General features: G+C 55.7%; 1 protein-coding gene across 4 annotated transcripts in view; it reads left to right on the top strand.

The window, feature by feature from the left end:
• PDE2A (phosphodiesterase 2A) overlaps positions 1 to 17,771 on the top strand; it is a 100,136-nt gene that overhangs the window by 62,600 nt on the left and 19,765 nt on the right. For all 4 annotated transcript variants that reach the window (XM_008968637.5, XM_003815670.5, XM_034933313.3 and 1 more), the window contains 4 exons: positions 3,211 to 3,300; positions 6,736 to 6,824; positions 16,113 to 16,222; positions 17,078 to 17,133. In XM_008968637.5, the coding sequence (XP_008966885.1) occupies positions 3,211 to 3,300; positions 6,736 to 6,824; positions 16,113 to 16,222; positions 17,078 to 17,133 (345 nt within the window). The remainder of the gene's footprint in view (positions 1 to 3,210; positions 3,301 to 6,735; positions 6,825 to 16,112; positions 16,223 to 17,077; positions 17,134 to 17,771) is intronic.

Below are 17,771 nucleotides of genomic sequence, written 5' to 3'. Positions count from 1 at the left end.
AAGCAGCAACTCTTCCCTCTGAGCCCACACCTCATGGGCTTTGCAATTTGAGCTATTTCCTCCCCTGAGTTGGTGCAATGGGGGTGAAGTTGCTTTGAGATCTGAGGAAGATTCATGGAGGAGATGGCATTTGAGCAAGCCTTGAAGGCCCCTTTGAGTGCCAGATCTGAAGTGGCCCTTCCCAGCTGCAGTTCCTGCACCCAACACCCTCCATTCCTGGGGCATGCTGGGCAGGACCAGGAGGTGGATTGACAGAAGGATGCCCACAAAGAGCCCTGGGCTTCGTCAGTCACATTACCATCCAGTCCACTCTAGCACAGATGGGAAGCCCTTCCCTGCTGCTGCCCCAACTCTCCCCAACTTTCCTTTCCTGCTCTCCTTATTGCTATTATCCTGCACTTGGCCTGAAAAGTCACAGAAAACTGAACAATCAGAGCAAAGGTCAGGCAGGCACCCACCAATTCCAGTAAAGGACAGTTGAGGGCATTCCCCAATTGAAGCAAAGGGCAGGTTGAGGAGTCCACCAATCAGAATAAAGGACAGACTGTTCTTTCTGAGCACCCTAGGGTGGGAGCTGGGGATCGGGTGCTGAGCAGGAACCAGACAGGGCTAGAGATCCAGAGGTTTGAGTTCTGGACCTGGCTCTGCTCTGACTGGCTGTCTGACCACAGGTTGATCATTGCTTCTCATTGAACCTCAACTCAGACCGATGAGGACATCGGTCAAATGGGGAGACTTAGCTCTCTGAAGGCTGTGGCTTTGAAGAATTTCTCCCCCTGTATCAGGCTCACTCCGTCACCTGGGTCTCTCTTCCCCAAGTCCACATCACATACATCGGACTCCACCAAGGGCAGGGCCTCTCAGGAGTCAGCTTGTGGGCTCCTCTGCCTCCAAGAAGGAATAGACACAAACCAACACCACCTTCTGTGCTGTCCTTAGAGCCCCCGTCTGGGGAGCGTGCATCTGGAAGACTTTATCTTGGGAGTACTGGGGGCATCAGCTCTTCCTCCCCTTTTTAGTCTTCAGAATTGACCTTGGAAGGCCATAATAGCCTGCGTGTATTGTGCACAGGTATCACTCGAGCTCTTGCCCTGTGAATCTTTAAGGAACTGTACCAGTGAGAACGTGTGTGTGTGTGCGCACATGGATGGTGTCTGAAGGCCTGCTGGGATGTCTGCGAGGACGTGGGATCTGTGGCTGTGTGGTGCTGAAGTTGTCTGTGCTGTGATGAGGAGTGCCTAAGGGTCACAAGTGATCCAATTTGGGTATTGTGTTGTCTGGAATCAGTAGCTTCTGATGTCTGAGGGCAGACATCTTCCCATGACCAAGATATGTGTCTTCATCCTTGAGCAGTGGGAGGGACCAAGGAAGCCTGGGGGTTGGGGAAAGCCATGCTGAGTAAGCATCTGGGGAGAAGGCCCACTACTGCCCTCCTCCTGGGAACACAGGATTGGGTGGGGGAAGGGGAGGAAACTGCAGCCAAGAAGACCCAGGAGTGAAATTTGGAGCTGAAGCCTGGACGCAAGGCTTCATTGAGAGCCCAGCGTGGAACTTTCTGGCAAATAGGCATTCAGCCCACTCTTGTGCACCCTTGAGGATGGGAAGCTCACTTCCTCCCTCTCTCCTGGTGACCTGTGGCATGCCTTTGTAGCATGGCCCTACCTGGAAGAAGGTCCTTCATCCCACTAGACCAAGGCCAGCCTCCTGTGAAATCCTATGGGTCCCCAGGCTGTCCATGGGGCCACAGAGTTCAGATCCCCCATCTAGGAGGGTCTGAGAGATTGGAGTTGGAGACTGATAACCCTGGGTCTCCTCTGCTTTAGATGAGGCATCCCTGGGTTATCCAGTCTTAGTCACATGCAAAACTTGGTTTCCAACTCCCTCGTTTCATAGGTCGCCTCCTCTGGATGAGTGTCATCTTGTCAGCCCCTGGGACACAATGAACAGGGGATGGTCTAACTAGACTATAAAAGTGGGGAAACTGTCATCTTCCCAATTGGGTTAACAGACCTCTATTAATATGGCCTGCAGTTTGAGCATTTTTATTTCTTGCCAGTCATGCTTACACTGTGGGCTCATGCTGAACTGTGGTCTTTTAAGACCCTCAACCTCATATCATGTTCACATGAATGGGGACCCAGCCATGTCTCCTTCATCTTGCAGTTAATCACTTTGCTTTCTGAACACAGACCCAACCTTCCACTGGGAAGACATCTGAAAGGACTTACAAGGGCTTGCGGGAGGGCATGGCTGGTGGCTGGTATGAGTCACGATCTTGCCTTGGCCCTCGTTTCCTTTGTTCTGTTACCTTTCTCTTTGATCCCCATGGCTCTGGCCAAGTTAATAGAGCGAGAAGCAGGGACTTTTGTCTCCGTTCCGGCTCTGCAAGGACGAGTTCTGTTCCTGGGATGGGAAGGCTGTGAGGCAGTCAAGGCTGACGTCTCCTTCTCCTCCTATAGTTGCCAGGGGTGGCCCAGCTGTTCTCCCACCTTATGGGTTATGCACCCCATAGGCTCTTGCTACTCTCAACCCAGCCCCTCACTAGGCTGGAAAATGAGACTAGGTGAGACCACCTTCCTTCTGGGGAAAGTGAGCGGGACCCAGCTTCAGCGAATATTCAGCTGAGCATCTACTCTGTGTTGGGCATTCTGTGAGGCACTTTTAGGGCTCTGATTTTTATTTTCATTTTTAAGGGCTCAATTTCATTTTATCTTCATGTCAGCCTGTAGGGGGCAATAGCCCCAGCTGCTTCCAACTTACAGATTGGAGACTGAGGCTCAGTGACTCAATCAAGACACTCACTGCTCATACACAGTGGAGCTAGGATTCAAATTTGGGTGTTTTTTTGTTTGCTTGTTTTGTTTTAATTTGGAGCCTTGTGGTTTCCCTACTATGCCAGAATTGTCCTCGGCTAGAGAACAAGAGACCTGGGGTCTAGGCCAGGCTTGACCTGTTGACTCACTATGAGGCCTTTGCTAAGTCCCTGGCCCTTCTCTGAGCCTCAGTTTCCCCACCTGTAAGATGAGGGTACTTGGACATTCTGTGGCCTTAAGACTGTTTGATTTTGAGATCCTAAGATCCTGGGATTCCTGTGCCTGAAAGACTCGGGCTCTGGACTAAGCTGGGGGGTTTTGCTCACAGTCCTTTGGGCAGATGGGGCTGCCCTGGCCTGCCTGGCAAAGCCTCTCACTGCCCTCTCCTCTCTTCCAGGACGCCTTGCTGAGTCTGGGCTCTGTCATCGACATTTCAGGCCTGCAACGTGCTGTCAAGGAGGCCCTGTCAGCTGTGCTCCCCCGAGTGGTAGGTGCCCGCCCTTGCCCCACGCTTCCCACCCCACCCCCAAATCCTTTGACCAGCTCTACGCTGTACCTCACTCAGGGCCAAGGAGGAAGGAAGAGGCAGGGTCCCTGCCCAGAGGACTTTCATGCGGAAGTGAAGGGTCTGGATGGGTGTTCTGAGACAGCTTTCTGGAGGAGGAAGCCTGAAGCTAAGCATCAAGGAATGAACTTGCATAGGAATCCTGCAATGGTTGAGCCAGAAGGGGCCTTAGAGGTTAAGTGGAAAAGCTGTGTCTCAGATAATGAAAGGGATTCACCTAGGATAACAGGACGTGGTGGAGCCAGCTGGGTTTTGGAATACATGCAGCAGGAGAAGTTGAGGGTAGACATGTAGAAGAACTTCCTGGAAGCCAGGTCTGGGAGGTACTAGAATAGGGCTCAGCTTTGATGAATAGACGTGCATTGGGTTAAAGTGCCCTGCCTGGAGATGGGAGGCTGGAAAAATGGCCTCTAGCAGCCTTTTAGCAGCTTTCTTTCTGTCCCATCCCAATACCATGGATGAGTTGCAGGTTTGGGGCAGGTTTGGGGTGATCATGGTTGCCTGAGCCCAGAGTGCCTTACTGGGGAGATTGTGCCCCTCATCATCTGTTCCAGGCCACTCCCCTACCTGGCTTCAATGGCCACTGTTCATCCCTTAGGCAGGAGGATGGGTAAACCAGCCCTTGAGGCCCAAAGTAGCAGGGTGTTAGTTGCACCAGAAAGAGGGAAGCAGGGGACGTTTGAAGCCTGGAGAAGGGAGTCTGATCCAGCCTAAGGGGCATGGAAGACTTCCTGGAGGAGGAGATGCCCTAACTGAGTCCTGATAGCCTTGAATGTCCTCTTCCCTACTCTAAACCCGGCCAAGGGCAGCCTCTGCTCCAGGAAATATGGCCAACTCAGAATGTGACCTTCCCATCCCTCCAGAGCCCATTGTCCCTGAATCTGCTTGATGGATGAACCACCGGAGGCCCAGAGAGAGAGGGCACTTGTCCCAAGGTCACACAGCATGACAGGGATAAATGGGACTTGGTATCTAAGCAGCCCCATTCCCTCTCCTCAGCTCTGCCTTCCCCAAACCTCCTAGAAGTTCAGAGCCCAGGAGGAGGGCTAATGAGTGAGCTTTATTGAGTGTGAAATTGGTAGGAAGTGGGTGGTGTGTTGGCGCCCAAAAATAAATCCTCCTGGAGAAGGACGGGACTAAGGCAACATCTGGCCTGGGGTGGAGGCACATCTGGAAAGGGAGGGTGGTGGAAACTGGCACGTCGGTTTCTGTAGGGCTGCCCCGAGAGCCTCTGTGGCCACTGAGGCTGCCCTAGGGCGGGAGGAGGAAGTGACTGGCTCTGTTTCACAGGCAGGGTGCCCTGGCGGCTGTGCCAGCCTAGATGCTCTGCAACAGATTAATTGTCTCCCCAAAGCTGGGGGCTGGGATGACAGCTGTGGTCCAGGTTCCTGCGACAGTGGGAAATGTCAGCCCTGGCCCACCCAAGAGCCCTATAGGAGCTAGGGAAGCCCTGACTTTCGGGAGTCCTGGCTTGATTGCACGGAGGGGCTCAGCCCCCAGTGAGGTAAGGGAGCTGAGGTCTGTTCTGCTGCCCCCAGGGAGGGAAGCAGAGATGGGGAGGGGACCCCCGCCCAGGGAGGAGAGCTGCTGGCACCTGGCTTCCTCATCAGCACCCATTGTGGCAGGCAGCCCCGAATGCAGATGGTGCTGATGTGTCTGAAATGGTTCCCTCCTTCTCTCCAATAGACTCAGCTAATTTTAACCCAGAGGGCTGAGAGTAAGGGGGTGGGAGACATACGGACATGCGGAAGTGAAGCGAGAATCTGTCCCCCTCTGCCCCCATGGATTACCCACCCCTCCCTCTGCCTGGGCAGGACTTTCTGTGTAACCCCGGCTGGTCTCTTAACCTCTTTGGGCCAAATAACTCAGGCCCCTCCCAGGCTGCTGGAAGAGATGGATGACAAGGAGGCTAGATATAGCCGAAGAGTGGGCGGCCTCCTTCCCACTGAATTCTTTATCCCTGAACATCCCACTTAGGTTTCCTTCCAGCCAAACAAGAGGGTGTCTGCCCCTCTCACTCCCTTCAGGCCTTATCATTCCCACCCCATGCCACACCCACCACTGAACCTGGCTCAGTGTCTCTGGAAGTAGTGGCCAGGCATCTCCTGTGGTGGGGGCTGGCTGGCGACAGCTGATGACAAGAAGAGTGGCTGGCAGGATTGTGGACGCTCTCAGGGTCATGGAAGGCAACTGCTTCTTCTGGGAAGGATTCCACACTTACTGAGGGTGGGCCTTCAACACGCAGCTCCACTGTCAGCTCCTCCCAAAGCCCTCCAGGATACCCTCAGCTGGGAGGCAAGCCCTTCTCCATCCTCCTGCGGAGAAAACAGCAGAGTTGTGGACAAGGCTGCATTGCATGGGGGTTGGTCAGGGATCCCAAAGGGTTGCCAGTTCTGCTTGGAAGGAATGTGGATTTTTGCCTGTAGGTCAGTGAGGGCAACTACTTCTGCCAAGACATGGCCTGGAACTGAGGCCAGAGCTGCTCTGGGCCCTTGGGGAGGGAGGATTAAAGAGCAAGAGCTTTGATCTCCCTCTGAGGAGTAATCGGTCCAAAATACAAATCTGCTCACGTCTCCCTGCGCACGTCCTGCCCTGCCCCAGTTCTGTTCGTAAGCCCATCCCACTCAGCCCTACTGACCTTGGGCCCAGCCCCTGTGCCCCTTCCCTCACTGTCTGTTCCTAAATGCTCCATGCTTTATACACCTCTGGACCTACCTGTGTACCTGCTATAAGGCCTGGGAGCCCGTTCTGCACCCTGCCCACTCCCTGAATGTGTCTAATTCCCACTTAGTGACAGCTGAAAGGTCACTTCCTCCAGGAAGCCCTCTCCAGCCCCACCGGAGGATGGTGCAGTGCCCTGCTCTGTGTTCCTCCCCTGGCTGGGGTTATGGGTGTGTGGTTTCTTGTAGAGGTGAAGGAGGGATGCTTCCTAGAGCATTCTGAGCCCCATCCCTGGTACAGCTCAGAGAGGATGCTCAGTTATTGTTTGCTGAATGCCTGAGGCTGGAGTCAGGCAGGGAAATATCCCAGGTGGGAGGTGATTTGTCTGCACCCTCAGTCCTTGAAACTCTTTACCTGGCACATTGGGTTTTGGGTGGTAAAGAAAGTCATAGGTTCATGAATCATTGCCTGCTTAGAATTCCTTCCAAGAGGAGAGGACGAGGTGCTTAGTTCACCGGGTGTTTTGCTGCCCTGGCTGCATCTTAGAATCACCTAGAGAGAAAAACAAACAGATCATTGCCAGAGCTCCACTCCCACAGGTTCCATGACCTTGCCCCACAGACCCCTGTGTACAGGCTGGGACTGGGCAGCTGGGAGGGCCTCTCCACAGGGTCTCATAAGTGCCTTCTGTCCTAGGAAACTGTCTACACCTACCTACTGGATGGTGAGTCCCAGCTGGTGTGTGAGGACCCCCCACATGAGCTGCCCCAGGAGGGGAAAGTCCGGTGAGCCATTCTCTGCACCCCCATTGCCCTCTTGCATGGCCAAGGATTCTCAGGGCTGAGGCACCATCCAAGGTCATCTGGTCTGACCCTCCCCTTCCAACATTGATCCCCGCCTCCCTGCCAGGTGGGATTCCTTGGCCAGGTTGCTGACTCCAGCACAGAAGGGCAGAAGCAATGTCTTCTCTTTTTGGGGGAAATGGATAGGCACAGAGAAAGTACCAAGTGATGGTAAATTTTCTCCTTCTAATTGCTTCTAAATGGCTGCAGCCTCCTCAGAGCAGAGTCTCAGAACATTGGGGCTGTGGGGTGTATCAGTTAGAACACCGGCATGCTGTGAGAACTACTGCGAGGCTGGACCTGGAATCCCAGCATCCTGGGCCTGCTGGAGCTCACAGTGCCAACTCCTTGCATCTGAGAACAGGGAGATCACAGGCAGCGTCCTGCTGAGGGTTCTGGAGCCTCACTGCCTGGGTTCAAATCTCAGCTCCCTGTTTACTAGCTGTGTAACCTTGGGCAAATGACACAACCTCTCTGTGCCTCAGTTTTGTTTATGAAATGGTGATAATGGTACTTATAGGATTGTGGGGAGGATTAAATGTGTCATACATGTAAAGCATTTAAATCAGGCCTGATCCATGGTGAGGGCTGTCTGTTGGGGATTACCATTGTGAGAGAATGCTGGAATCACTGACTTCAGGATCATGGGATCAGGGCACTTGGCCCCCGATACCTTGATGCCCATTTAATTCAGCCTCCTCATCTTCCAGATGGGTGGATATCATGAGACATGACCAAGGCCACATGCCAGGTATGAGGCAGAGCCAGGCCTAGGACTCGGGTCTTCTGACTCCTGGCTGTTTAGGGGAAAGTGAGAGGAAGTGGAACTTATCAGATGAGAAAACCTTGGGGGCAGGCATGCTGCTGGGAGGAGGCAGGCTCTGAAGGATGTGGCCATTGCCTGCTAAGCACTGAATGCAGGGCCATTGTGGGGCCCAGGGAGCACTGGGCAGGAGCTGAGGGCAGAGTGGGCACCAGTGGGGGTGTCCCAAGAAGGCAGCTCTCTACCCCTGTGAGGAGGGCTTTTCCAGCAGGCCAGGTGGTCCAGGGATGTGGCTTTTTCAGGTAGCAGCTGAGCCTGGCAAGCCACTCACCTTTCACAGGGACCATGGAAAGAATTCCTGTTTGAGGATGCTGGACTCATGGTCCTGAGGCCCCTCCTTGTGCTGGAAACCCAGGTTTCTAGGATGCTGGTCTCTCCCCAGCCCTTTCCCGTGGAAGGAGTTGGTTCTGCTCTGATAGCCACCTTCCCATTTCCTATTCTCCCACTGAGCTCCTTTCACCTTCCCCTAACAACTTCTCTGTCAAGGAGCATGGGAACAAAGCCATTACCACCTCTCTCTAGCCTTTGTGTCCCATCTGTAAGAGGATGGTCTGAAAGGTCTTTAGAACCTTAAGGGGGAAAATGTGGTCATGTCCCCCTTTCTCCTCTAATTCCAAAGAACTCGCTCTCCTCCGGCATCCCCCACCTCTAATTCTAAAGAACTTTGCTTCATATAAGCTCCACTCCTCCAGGAAGGCTCCTCGGAGCAGCCTGGGAGGCCTTGCTGGGAGGGATGCAGGAAAACAGGCTCAGGAGGCAGTGGGGAGCAGCCTGCAGGTTTGCTTCACCCCCTAGGACCCACACATGCTCCCCTCAGCTGTCTGGGCATGTAGAGTGGGTGCGTATCTGCGGTCCAGGCATCTTTGAGAGGGCTCAGATCCTTGGCATCAGCTGCCCTTTCAACATCCTCCTTCCAACCACTTCAGACTCAGTAAGGCCTTTGGAAAAAATACAAAAAAAAAGCAATTAAAAGTGAATATTCAAATCCAATTATCCCAGAGCTCAGTGGAGATGGGGAGGTGAGTGCCTGCTGGTAGACAGGGGCTGAAGATTCCAGGAGGAGGGCCAGGGGATGAGAAGGCAAGAGAGTGAGGGCAGCAAGGACCTCCCAGGGGACATACCCATCATCAGGACACACCCGTCATCATCCCCAAACAGGAATTCTTTCCATGGCCCCTGTGAAAGGTGAGTGGCTTGCCAGGCTCAGCTGCTACCTGAAAAAGGATTGGAGGAAGGCCCAGGCCCAGTGCTCTCTCTGGTATCTGAGCTCTGCTTGCCCACCTTTGTGCCTGGTGTCTGGTGGTGAGCCCATCTCCACAGTTAGGGTGGAGAGGCCCCAGGGTTGGCTGGGCCCTGCTCTCAGGAGCTCCCAGCAGGATGGGGACTTGAGACCCAGGTGTATGGACGAGGGAAGAGCACTGGAATGGGATTCAGACAGGTCTGGATTCTAGCTCGGCCCCCTCCCTGTCTCTCTGCTTTCCTACCTGAGGCCCGGTCTACTGGCTTAATGGGGTAACAGGGGCCAAGTGCTTGGCACAGTGCCCAGCACACAGTAGGAGCTCAGTGATTGCTACTTGCACTCCCAAGTCCCAACCAATGATTAGCCTTGAGTGACCTTGAGAAAACGACTTCCCTTCTGGCCTTTTTTCTGTGAAATGGGTGGGGTTGGGTACAGGGTCCTTCCGATGGTGACCTTTGTGGCTCTGGTCCCCCCAGGAGGGAGAGGGACTGACCTACAGGCTGCCGTGGAGCCTGAGGCTCTAACAGTGCCCGAGGAGGTGGGGGTGTGGGGAGGGTGCTACTCCAGGAAACCCCGGACTGTGGGCAAACAGCAGCAGGTGTGGCGTGGAGGCTGGATCATAAAGACAGATAAGGAGGCCCGAGGCAATAGGCAGGGAATGGGATCAGGGCAGTGTGGGGAGAGGCAGGGTGGAAAAGGGTCAAGGCGGGAGTGAGGAGGCCCCCGCCAGCTCCCAGCCCCACCTGCCCCTGTTCCTGCCGCTGTTTGGGCTCTCAGATGCCCAGCTGCATCCCCCCAGTGTGTTTGGCTTTCCTGTCTTCTTGTGCTTGTAAGGGCTGCTTGCTCCCTTGCAAAGACCGTCCCTGCTCCACTTTCATCTCAGCCAATCCCATTTTACTTATCTTTCATGGCCTGACCAGAAGCTGTCTTGGGGAAGCCTGCTCCACAGTTCCCTGACACTGAGAAGGAACCAAGTTTCAGAAAAGGGGTCTGGGCCATATTGGCCTCCCTTAGGGTTCTTCCACAGGAAGAACCTTGGGCTGGGAGTCAGAGACCTGGGATCCAGGACAACATGGCTGCAATCACAATCCGATGCCCTCTTTCTGGGCCTCCATATGCCCTTCTGTAAAATGATACGCTGAACATTCTGATATTGAGGGCTGGTGAGGCTCTGAATTGTAAGGGCTGCAAACGACCTCGGGGCTGGAGAGGAGAGAATCCTGGAAGGCTGCCTGGGCCAGGGTCTTCCTGAAAGGAGGCTTCACTTCCCTCTTGTTGGTGCCCCACCTCCATCTCCCAGACTGTTTCAGGCCCCAGCTCTGCCGCCTTCCTCTTCTTGTGTCTCCTGCTGTCTTAAAGCCTCTGATTACCTGATGCTGAGTGCAGCAAAAATCTCAGGCCTTTCAGCTGCAACTGAAGCACCCACCGCCCACCTCGGCCCAGGCTGGCTGTCTCCCTCTGCTACCATTTTGGGGTCCCCAGGGCCCATCCCTAAGAAATTTCTTCCCCTAAGCTGACCAGGTCTTCTTTCATTGCAGAATCTGACCATCCCTAGGGGTTGTCTCAGAGGACACCGGGGACGGTCTGCTCCCATCTCGGGATCCTCACATGCTGGGAGAAGGAGGGCAAGAAGAGGGTCCAGGTCCTGGGGGCTCAGTGAGAGTGGGAGGCTTAGTGAGGGGATGGGGGCCCAGTGACAGTGGGAAGCCTCAGTGAGGTGATGGGGGCCCAGTGAGGATATGAGGGCTCAGTGAGAGTGGGGTGGCCCAGTGAGGGGATTGGGGCACAGTGAGAGGGAAGGGCTCTGTGAGGGGGTAGGGACTTAAGTGAGGGGATGGAGGCTGAGTGAGAGTGTGGGGGCTCATTGAGAGGGTGGGGGCTAAGTGGGGAATGGGGGCTCAGTGAGGGGATAGAGGCTCAGTGAGAGGATGAGGGCTCAGTGAGGGGATGGGGGCTCGGTGAGGGGATGGGGGCTCAATGAGGGGATGGGGGCTGAGTGAGGGGATGGGGGCTGAGTGAGGGGATGGGGGCTGAGTGAGAGGATGGGGGCTGAGTGAGGGGATGGGGCTCAATGAGAGGATGAGGGCTAGGTGAGAGGATGAGGGTTCAGTGAGGGGATGGGGCTCAGTGAGGGGATAGGGGCTCAGTGAGAGGTTGGGGGCTCAGAGAGGGGATGGGGACTCAGTGGGGGATGAGGGCTCAATAAGGGGATGGGGGCTGAGTGAGAGGATGGGGGCTGAGTGAGGGGATGGGGGCTGAGTGAGAAGATGGGGGCTGAGTGAGAGGATGGGGGCTGAGTGAGGGGATGGGGGCTCAGTGGGGGATGCGGGTTCAGTGAGAGGATGGGGGCTCAGCGATGGGATGGGGGCTCAGTGAGGGGATGGGGGCTCAGTGAGAAGGTGGGGGCTCAGTGAGGGGATGGGGGCTCAGTGAGAGGAAGAGGGCTAAGTAAGAGGATGAGGGCTCAATGAGGGGATGGGGGCTGAGTGAGGGGATGGGGCTCAGTGAGAGGATGAGGGCTAGGTGAGAGGATGAGGGTTTGGTGAGGGGGGTTAGTGAGGGGATAGGGGTTCAGTGAGAGGATGGGGGCTCAGTGAGGTGATGGGGGCTCAGTGGGGGATTAGGGCTCAGTGAGAGGATGGGGGCTCAGTGAGAGGATGAGGGTCAGTGAGGGGATGGGGCTCAGTGAGAGGATGGGGGCTTAGTGAAATGATGGGAGCTCAGTGAGAGGATGGGGGCTTAGTGAGGGGATGGGGGCTCAGTGAGGGTATGAGACTCAGTGAGAGGATGGGGGCTCAGTGAGGGGATGGGAGCTCAGTGAGGGGATGAGGCCGAGTGAGGGGTTGCGGCTCAGCGAGGGGATGGGGGCTTAGTGAGAGGATAGGGGCTCAGTGAGGGAATGGGGGCTCAGTGAGAAGGTGGGGGCTCAGTGCGGGATTGGGTCTCAGTGAGAAGGTGGGGGCTCAGTGAGAGGGTGAGGGCTTAGTGAGGGGATTCGGGCTCAGTGAGGGGATGGGGGCTCAGTGAGAGGATGGGGGCTTGGTGAGGAGATGGGGGCTCAGTGGGGGATGGGGGCTGAGTGAGGGGAAGGGGGCTCAGTGAGAGGATGAGACCTTGGTGAGGGGATGGGGGCTCAGTGACAGGGTGGGGCTCAGTGAGAGGATGGGGGCTCAGTGAGAGGATGGGGGCTCAGTGAGGTGATGGGGCTCAGTGAGAGGGTGAGGGCTTAGTGAGGGGATTGGGTCTCAGTGAAGGGATGGGGGCTCAGTGGGGGATGGGGGCTCAGTGGTAGATAGGGGCTGAGTGGGGGGATGGGGGCTCAGTGAGAGGGTGAGGGCTTAGTGAAGGGATTGGGGCTCAGTGAGGGGGTGGGGAGTCAGTGGGGGATAGGAGCTCAGTGGGGGATGGAGGGTCAGTGGGGGATGGGGGCTCAGTGAGGGGACGGGGGCTGAGTGGTAGATGGGGGCTGAGTGGGGGGATGGGGGCTCAGTGAGAGGATGGGGGCTCAGTGAGGGGATGGGGCTCAGTGAAAGGGTGAGGGCTTAGTGAGGGGACTGGGGCTCAGTGGTAGATGGGGGCTGAGTGGGGGGATGGGGGCTCAGTGAGGGGGTGGAGACTTAGTGAGAGTCGGGGGGCTCAGTGAGGGTGGGGGTTCCCTGGGGGGATGGGGTTCCATGGGAGGATGGGCTCAGCAACAGGCTTGGCTGCTTACTGATGCCTGGGACCTAGTGGGTGTTGGAGGAAGGGGCTTCTCCAAAGTAGAGAACGCGAGAAGGACACACACAGGGGCTCAGAGAAGTGCAGAGGACCCAGCTCTTTCCAGGCTGTTGGCCCTACTAGCAGAGAACCTTTCCCTCGATTCTTTTTCCATTAAACAAATAGTTGTTAAAGGGACGGAACTGCCATAAAGTCCACGCCTGTTCCTCTCTCCACTCTGTGCCCATCTGTCCTTATCTTCAGTGGGGCAGGCCATGACCACCCAGGCACCCAGTGCTGTCATTAGCCTTCGCCAGGGCAGCTGGCCCTGGGTTGTGGAGTTCCCCACAACCCCCAGCATGAGCCTGGAAGGCAGCGTGGGGGTGGGGTAGTAGTAAGGGAGGAACTGGAGAGGAGCAGGGAGCGGCTCTGAGTTGAGCAAGGAGCTATCGGGGGTCTGAGCAGTGGACGAAGCTCCCGCTCCCATGTGGGTGGGGGAGACTCAGCCTCGGCACATTCCCCCTTGCAGTCTGTGGGCATCTTTGGAGACTTCAGGAGGACAGCAGTTCTGGGAGGGCTATGGCAGAGGAAAGGGGCTCCCATGGGGGTAGGTTGAGGTGAGTGTGGGCTATGGGGTCCCGCAAAGCTGGGGGAGGGCAGGCTGCAGAGCAAGGTGCCGAGGCTGCCTAAGAATTGAGGGTCCTTGGAAGCCCCAGTGCTTGGGGGCATCTCGGCTTATCAAGATTGGTCTATCCCAGCTCAGCCTCTGTCTTGTCCAGGGCCACTAAGATGATAGGACCCTCACTGAGACCAGGTTTCCAGTGTCACAGTCTCCTTATGTGGAGAGTTTTACCCAGGCAGCACGATCGTTCTGAAATCAGACCTGACCATTACCGTCCCTGCTCAAATCCCTCCCAGGGTGCCCCCTGCCCTCAGGCTCAAGCCCAGCTCCATAGGGCCCTGGCCCCTGTCTAGCCTTGCTCTCGGCTGTCCAGTCATACCAACCTCCTTGTGGCCGTACCTTTCAGCAGGCACACAATCTTCTCGCCTCCAAGCCTTCACAATTGCAATTCCCTGGACATCCTTTCCTGTCTGCCTCGATAACCTCTGCCTGTCCTTTAGGACTCAGCTCAGGTGTCTCCCTCTACAGGAAGCCTTCTCTGACTCCATCACACCCTGCACCTGAGTGGGCTGGGGCCTGCTCTTCCTGCCTTTGGCAGAGCTCTCATCTCCCGACTGAAGCGTGGGTCTGTATGTTGATCTCCGCGTGTTCTTGGCCTCCTCAAGTGAGGCATATGTCTGACCCCTCTGCTCATCTCAGCCCTCAGCACTGAACCTGACCCAGAAGGACCCAGTGAAATGAGAGACTTTAAGTAGAATGCTCCCCGAGGTTTTTCATCTAGAACACTTGTTCTTGCTCTGCCATGGAGAATGGATTGAAGAGACCCAGCTAGGAGGCTAGAGGCTTGGGGAGAGGCTGCTTCAGGGTTCAGGGAAAAGGTGTCTCCATGTGAGCTGGGCAGTGGCTTGGGCATAGAGAGCAGAGGACAGTTGTGAGAGACACCTGGGAGGTGACTCACTGATCGGATGGGGGAGGTGAGGAAAGAAGGCAGGTTTTTGGACAAGCCGTGAAGGACCTGGTGGATGGTTGTGCTGCTTTGTTGTGAGGTGGAGGGAGTGGAGATAATAATTCAGATGGTATGGGGGTCCCTAGGCCACCTCAGGGACGTGGTGGGGAGGCTCCAGGTGGCCTTTGGGTATCTGGGGTCTGGAGCTCATGAGTGAGGGCTGGAGAGTCATGAGGCCGTGAGCACAGAGGAGGGGTTTTGTGCAAAAGAGAAGAAAGGCTGAGGACAGATTCCTTCATCAGGGTCCTGGGAAAGAGAGGCCAAGCAGCTCCAGTCCAGGGGTGGGAGGGGAAATAGTTGGGAGTCGGCAGGATGAGGCTGCAGTGCGCACTGACCAGCAACGCAAGGACCAGTGCCACCTTGTGGCCTCCGGGTAACCAGATTGTCTGAGGCCAAGGAGCTGGGCAGGGTTTGGCCAGGGGTCACCCCCTGCCTCCGTGAAGCCTCAGCCTTCATCAGTTTAATCATCAGGAAACGTGGCTCCCGTTGCCCTCCTGCCACCCTACGTCCCTCTCCTTTCCGGGGTGACTGGCAATGTGGACAGCTGGGAACTGGAGCCCAGCACTTCAGGAACCTTAAAGGTCCTGGGTGTAGGGGCTGGAAGGTGGGAGACACCACCGGTTCCTGTAGATCCTGGATTACTTAAAGTGGCCAGGAAGGAATGGGTTTGGTTCAGAATGCTGCGTGAGCTTGAACGAGATGCTCAACCTCTTTGGTCCTCGATTTGTCTAGAGTCTGTGACCTAGTGATCTCGTGACTTGCAGGCCACCCCCTCCTTTTCCTCATGTGACCTTTGCTGGGCTTCCCTTAGTGACCCTGTATGCACACAGTTCCCCAAGTTTCTCTTCTGTCCAGGCCAGGCAGTTCCTACAAGCACAATTAAGTGGAGGCAGCATGAGGGATGAAGAATCCGGGACAATTAATCATCAAGGAGTGACATTTGGTGCAAACTCAGGTGCTTAATTAAGCGGGATGAGCCAGAGGCTGGGGGGTAGAGGAGGTGGGTTGTGTGGTGGGACAGAGAGAAACTCATTCTTCCCATACCAACCTCCCCTGCCTTGGTTCCCGCCACCCCTCTGCCACTGTCATACCCTGCCACTCACACCTGCCCCCTGTTCAAAGCTCACACCTCCACAGGTATTTGGGAAGATTCCAGCATAGTGGTTAGACCTAGCCCTGGTGCCACCTACCTGGGTTCAAATCCTGGCTCTACCGCTTATTCACTGTGTAACCCTGGACAAGTGAATTAGCCTCTTGGTGCCATAGCTTCTCCATCTGAAAATGAAGATATCTAATTCATAGAATTGCTGGGAATTCTGAGTTCATCTATGTGAGTTGCTTGGGCTGTGCACGGGACATAGGAAATGGCCAATAAACTTTAGTTATGATGATTACCTCCTGTGCTTAGCACTAAAAGCTGATCAACAATTGTTTTCTGAGGATGGTGACAGGGAGGGTTCTTCTCTCTCCACCCTAGTGCTCCTTGGGAAGATCAGAGAGGTCAGGTCATGTGCCTAAGGTCAGATTGTAGCAGGCAGCCTAGCTGTGAGCTCCTGCATTCACTTCCTCTGCTCTCCCACTGCCTGGAAGATCTGCACTGGGCCCCACCCGAGCCTTTACCAGCAAGGGGCACCAGAGGCCAAACTGTGGCTGCCTGTTTCTCCACATAGGGTCCAGGGTCCCCTACTTTTTTACTTGTGCTGTCATCGTGTCCAACCTGAGGCAGGTCAGCTTGCCCAGATCCTTGCACATGTGCAGGGTCCAAACTGTCCTGTGTTCCCAGGCCAGGCCTTGTTCCTCCCTGAGTCGGGGGCTCTCAAGGTGGCATCATGTCCTCTTTTCAGGGAGGCTATCATCTCCCAGAAGCGGCTGGGCTGCAATGGGCTGGGCTTCTCAGACCTGCCAGGCAAGCCCTTGGCCAGGCTGGTGGCTCCACTGGCTCCTGATACCCAAGGTAAGGGCTAGGGGCTGGGCAGGGGCAGGGGCAGGGAGGGACTGTGGCCCCTGCACTCCAGGTCATGTGTGTCTTCTATTCCTCTTCATCTCTGTCTCCTTCTTTCTCTTGCTCTGTGTCTCTAGCAGTCCCTCCATCTAATTCTCTCTCTATTGTGCTACTAAACTCTCTGAGCCTCAACTTCCTGACTATAAAATGGGACAATAGTATTTACCTTGAGGGGGTGTTTCAAGGAGGTGCAAGTGAGATCATGCATGTTAGGGGCCTGGCACAAGCGAGGGCTCAGTGGCCCGTGGCTGTGGTTGTGATGTGCCTGTGCCTGATGCTGGATGGGGCTGTAGTTGTTCTCACATTCTCTCTGTCGCTGTCATTGGCCCTATTTCTCTTTTTCTTCTCCTCCATGCCTCCTGTCCGCCATGTCCCTCTCTGCCTCGTGTCTCAGTCTCTCTAGGTCTCTGTCCTCTGTCTCGATGTGGAAAGTGCACAAGACTGGGAGTCAGGAGACCTGACTTGCTGTGTGATCTTGGGCAAGTCACTTCCCCTTTCTAGACCTCAGTTTCCCAATCTGTAAAATAGAGGTGCTCAGCCTCACCTGCCTTCCTCCCTGCAACCCTGGGAGGATCACAAGAAGGTTGTGAGTGAAGGGGTTTCCTTCCATGCAGAGGCTGTTGCTGTGGTTGTTTTTGTTGCTGCCTCAGGACCCGCCTTTGTGTTTCTGTGGGTTTTGGGGTCTCTCTGTGTCTCTGTCCTGGCCTCTCTTTGTCTGCATCTTTGTCTCCCCAACCTGGGTCCCGGCTCGGTATCTCTGAGCCTCACCAGCCCTGCAGGAGCACCTCATTGCCCTCTCCCCCTCAGTGCTGGTCATGCCGCTAGCGGACAAGGAGGCTGGGGCCGTGGCAGCTGTCATCTTGGTAAGAGCCTGCCTAGGCGGTGGGATGTAGGGAGAGGAGACCATGGGAGGGAGTGGTGGATGGAGCCTGTCCAGGGTGTGTGTGTGTGTGTGTGTGTGTGTGTGTGAGAGAGAGAGAGAGAGAGAGAGATGGGAGCCATAAGCGAGGATGGAGTGAGGGGAAATGGGGGTGTGGGGGTGGGAGGAGTTGGGGCATCTCCCACACCCCAGCCTTCTGCCCCACCTCGAATAGGTAGGATGAAGCCATTGGCCCAGTCAGCAGCTTTCTGAGGGGTGTGCAAGCCCCTGCTGGACTCTCAGCCCCCATAAGGTTAGAAGGCCCAGCCTTTGGCGTACGCAGCACTAACCTTGGTTTCTCTTTGGGATCCTCCAGATGGGGTGGGGATAATGTCCAGGAGGGCATGAACCAAGTGAGGTGTGAAGAGAGATGCTGCGGAGGGACAGATGGACATAAGGGCCTGACCAATAGAGATAGTGTGGAAAACTAGCCAGAGATTTGGAGTGGCTGGAGCTGGGGGCCTTGAGGAGAGAAAGGCCATGGTCAGGCCAGCCAGACCCAGGGCTGAGGCTGGGCGGAAGACAGGCAGCTAGGGGGGCTTTCTGGAGTGGCTGAGGAAGGAGTGTTAGTGGGAAGTGGTG

Source organism: Pan paniscus, chromosome 9 (assembly GCF_029289425.2).
Source record: "Pan paniscus chromosome 9, NHGRI_mPanPan1-v2.0_pri, whole genome shotgun sequence".
NCBI classification, from domain to species: Eukaryota; Metazoa; Chordata; class Mammalia; order Primates; family Hominidae; genus Pan; species Pan paniscus.
The sequence above is the reverse complement of the archived record's forward strand: the minus strand, read 5'-3'. Positions and strand labels throughout refer to the sequence as shown.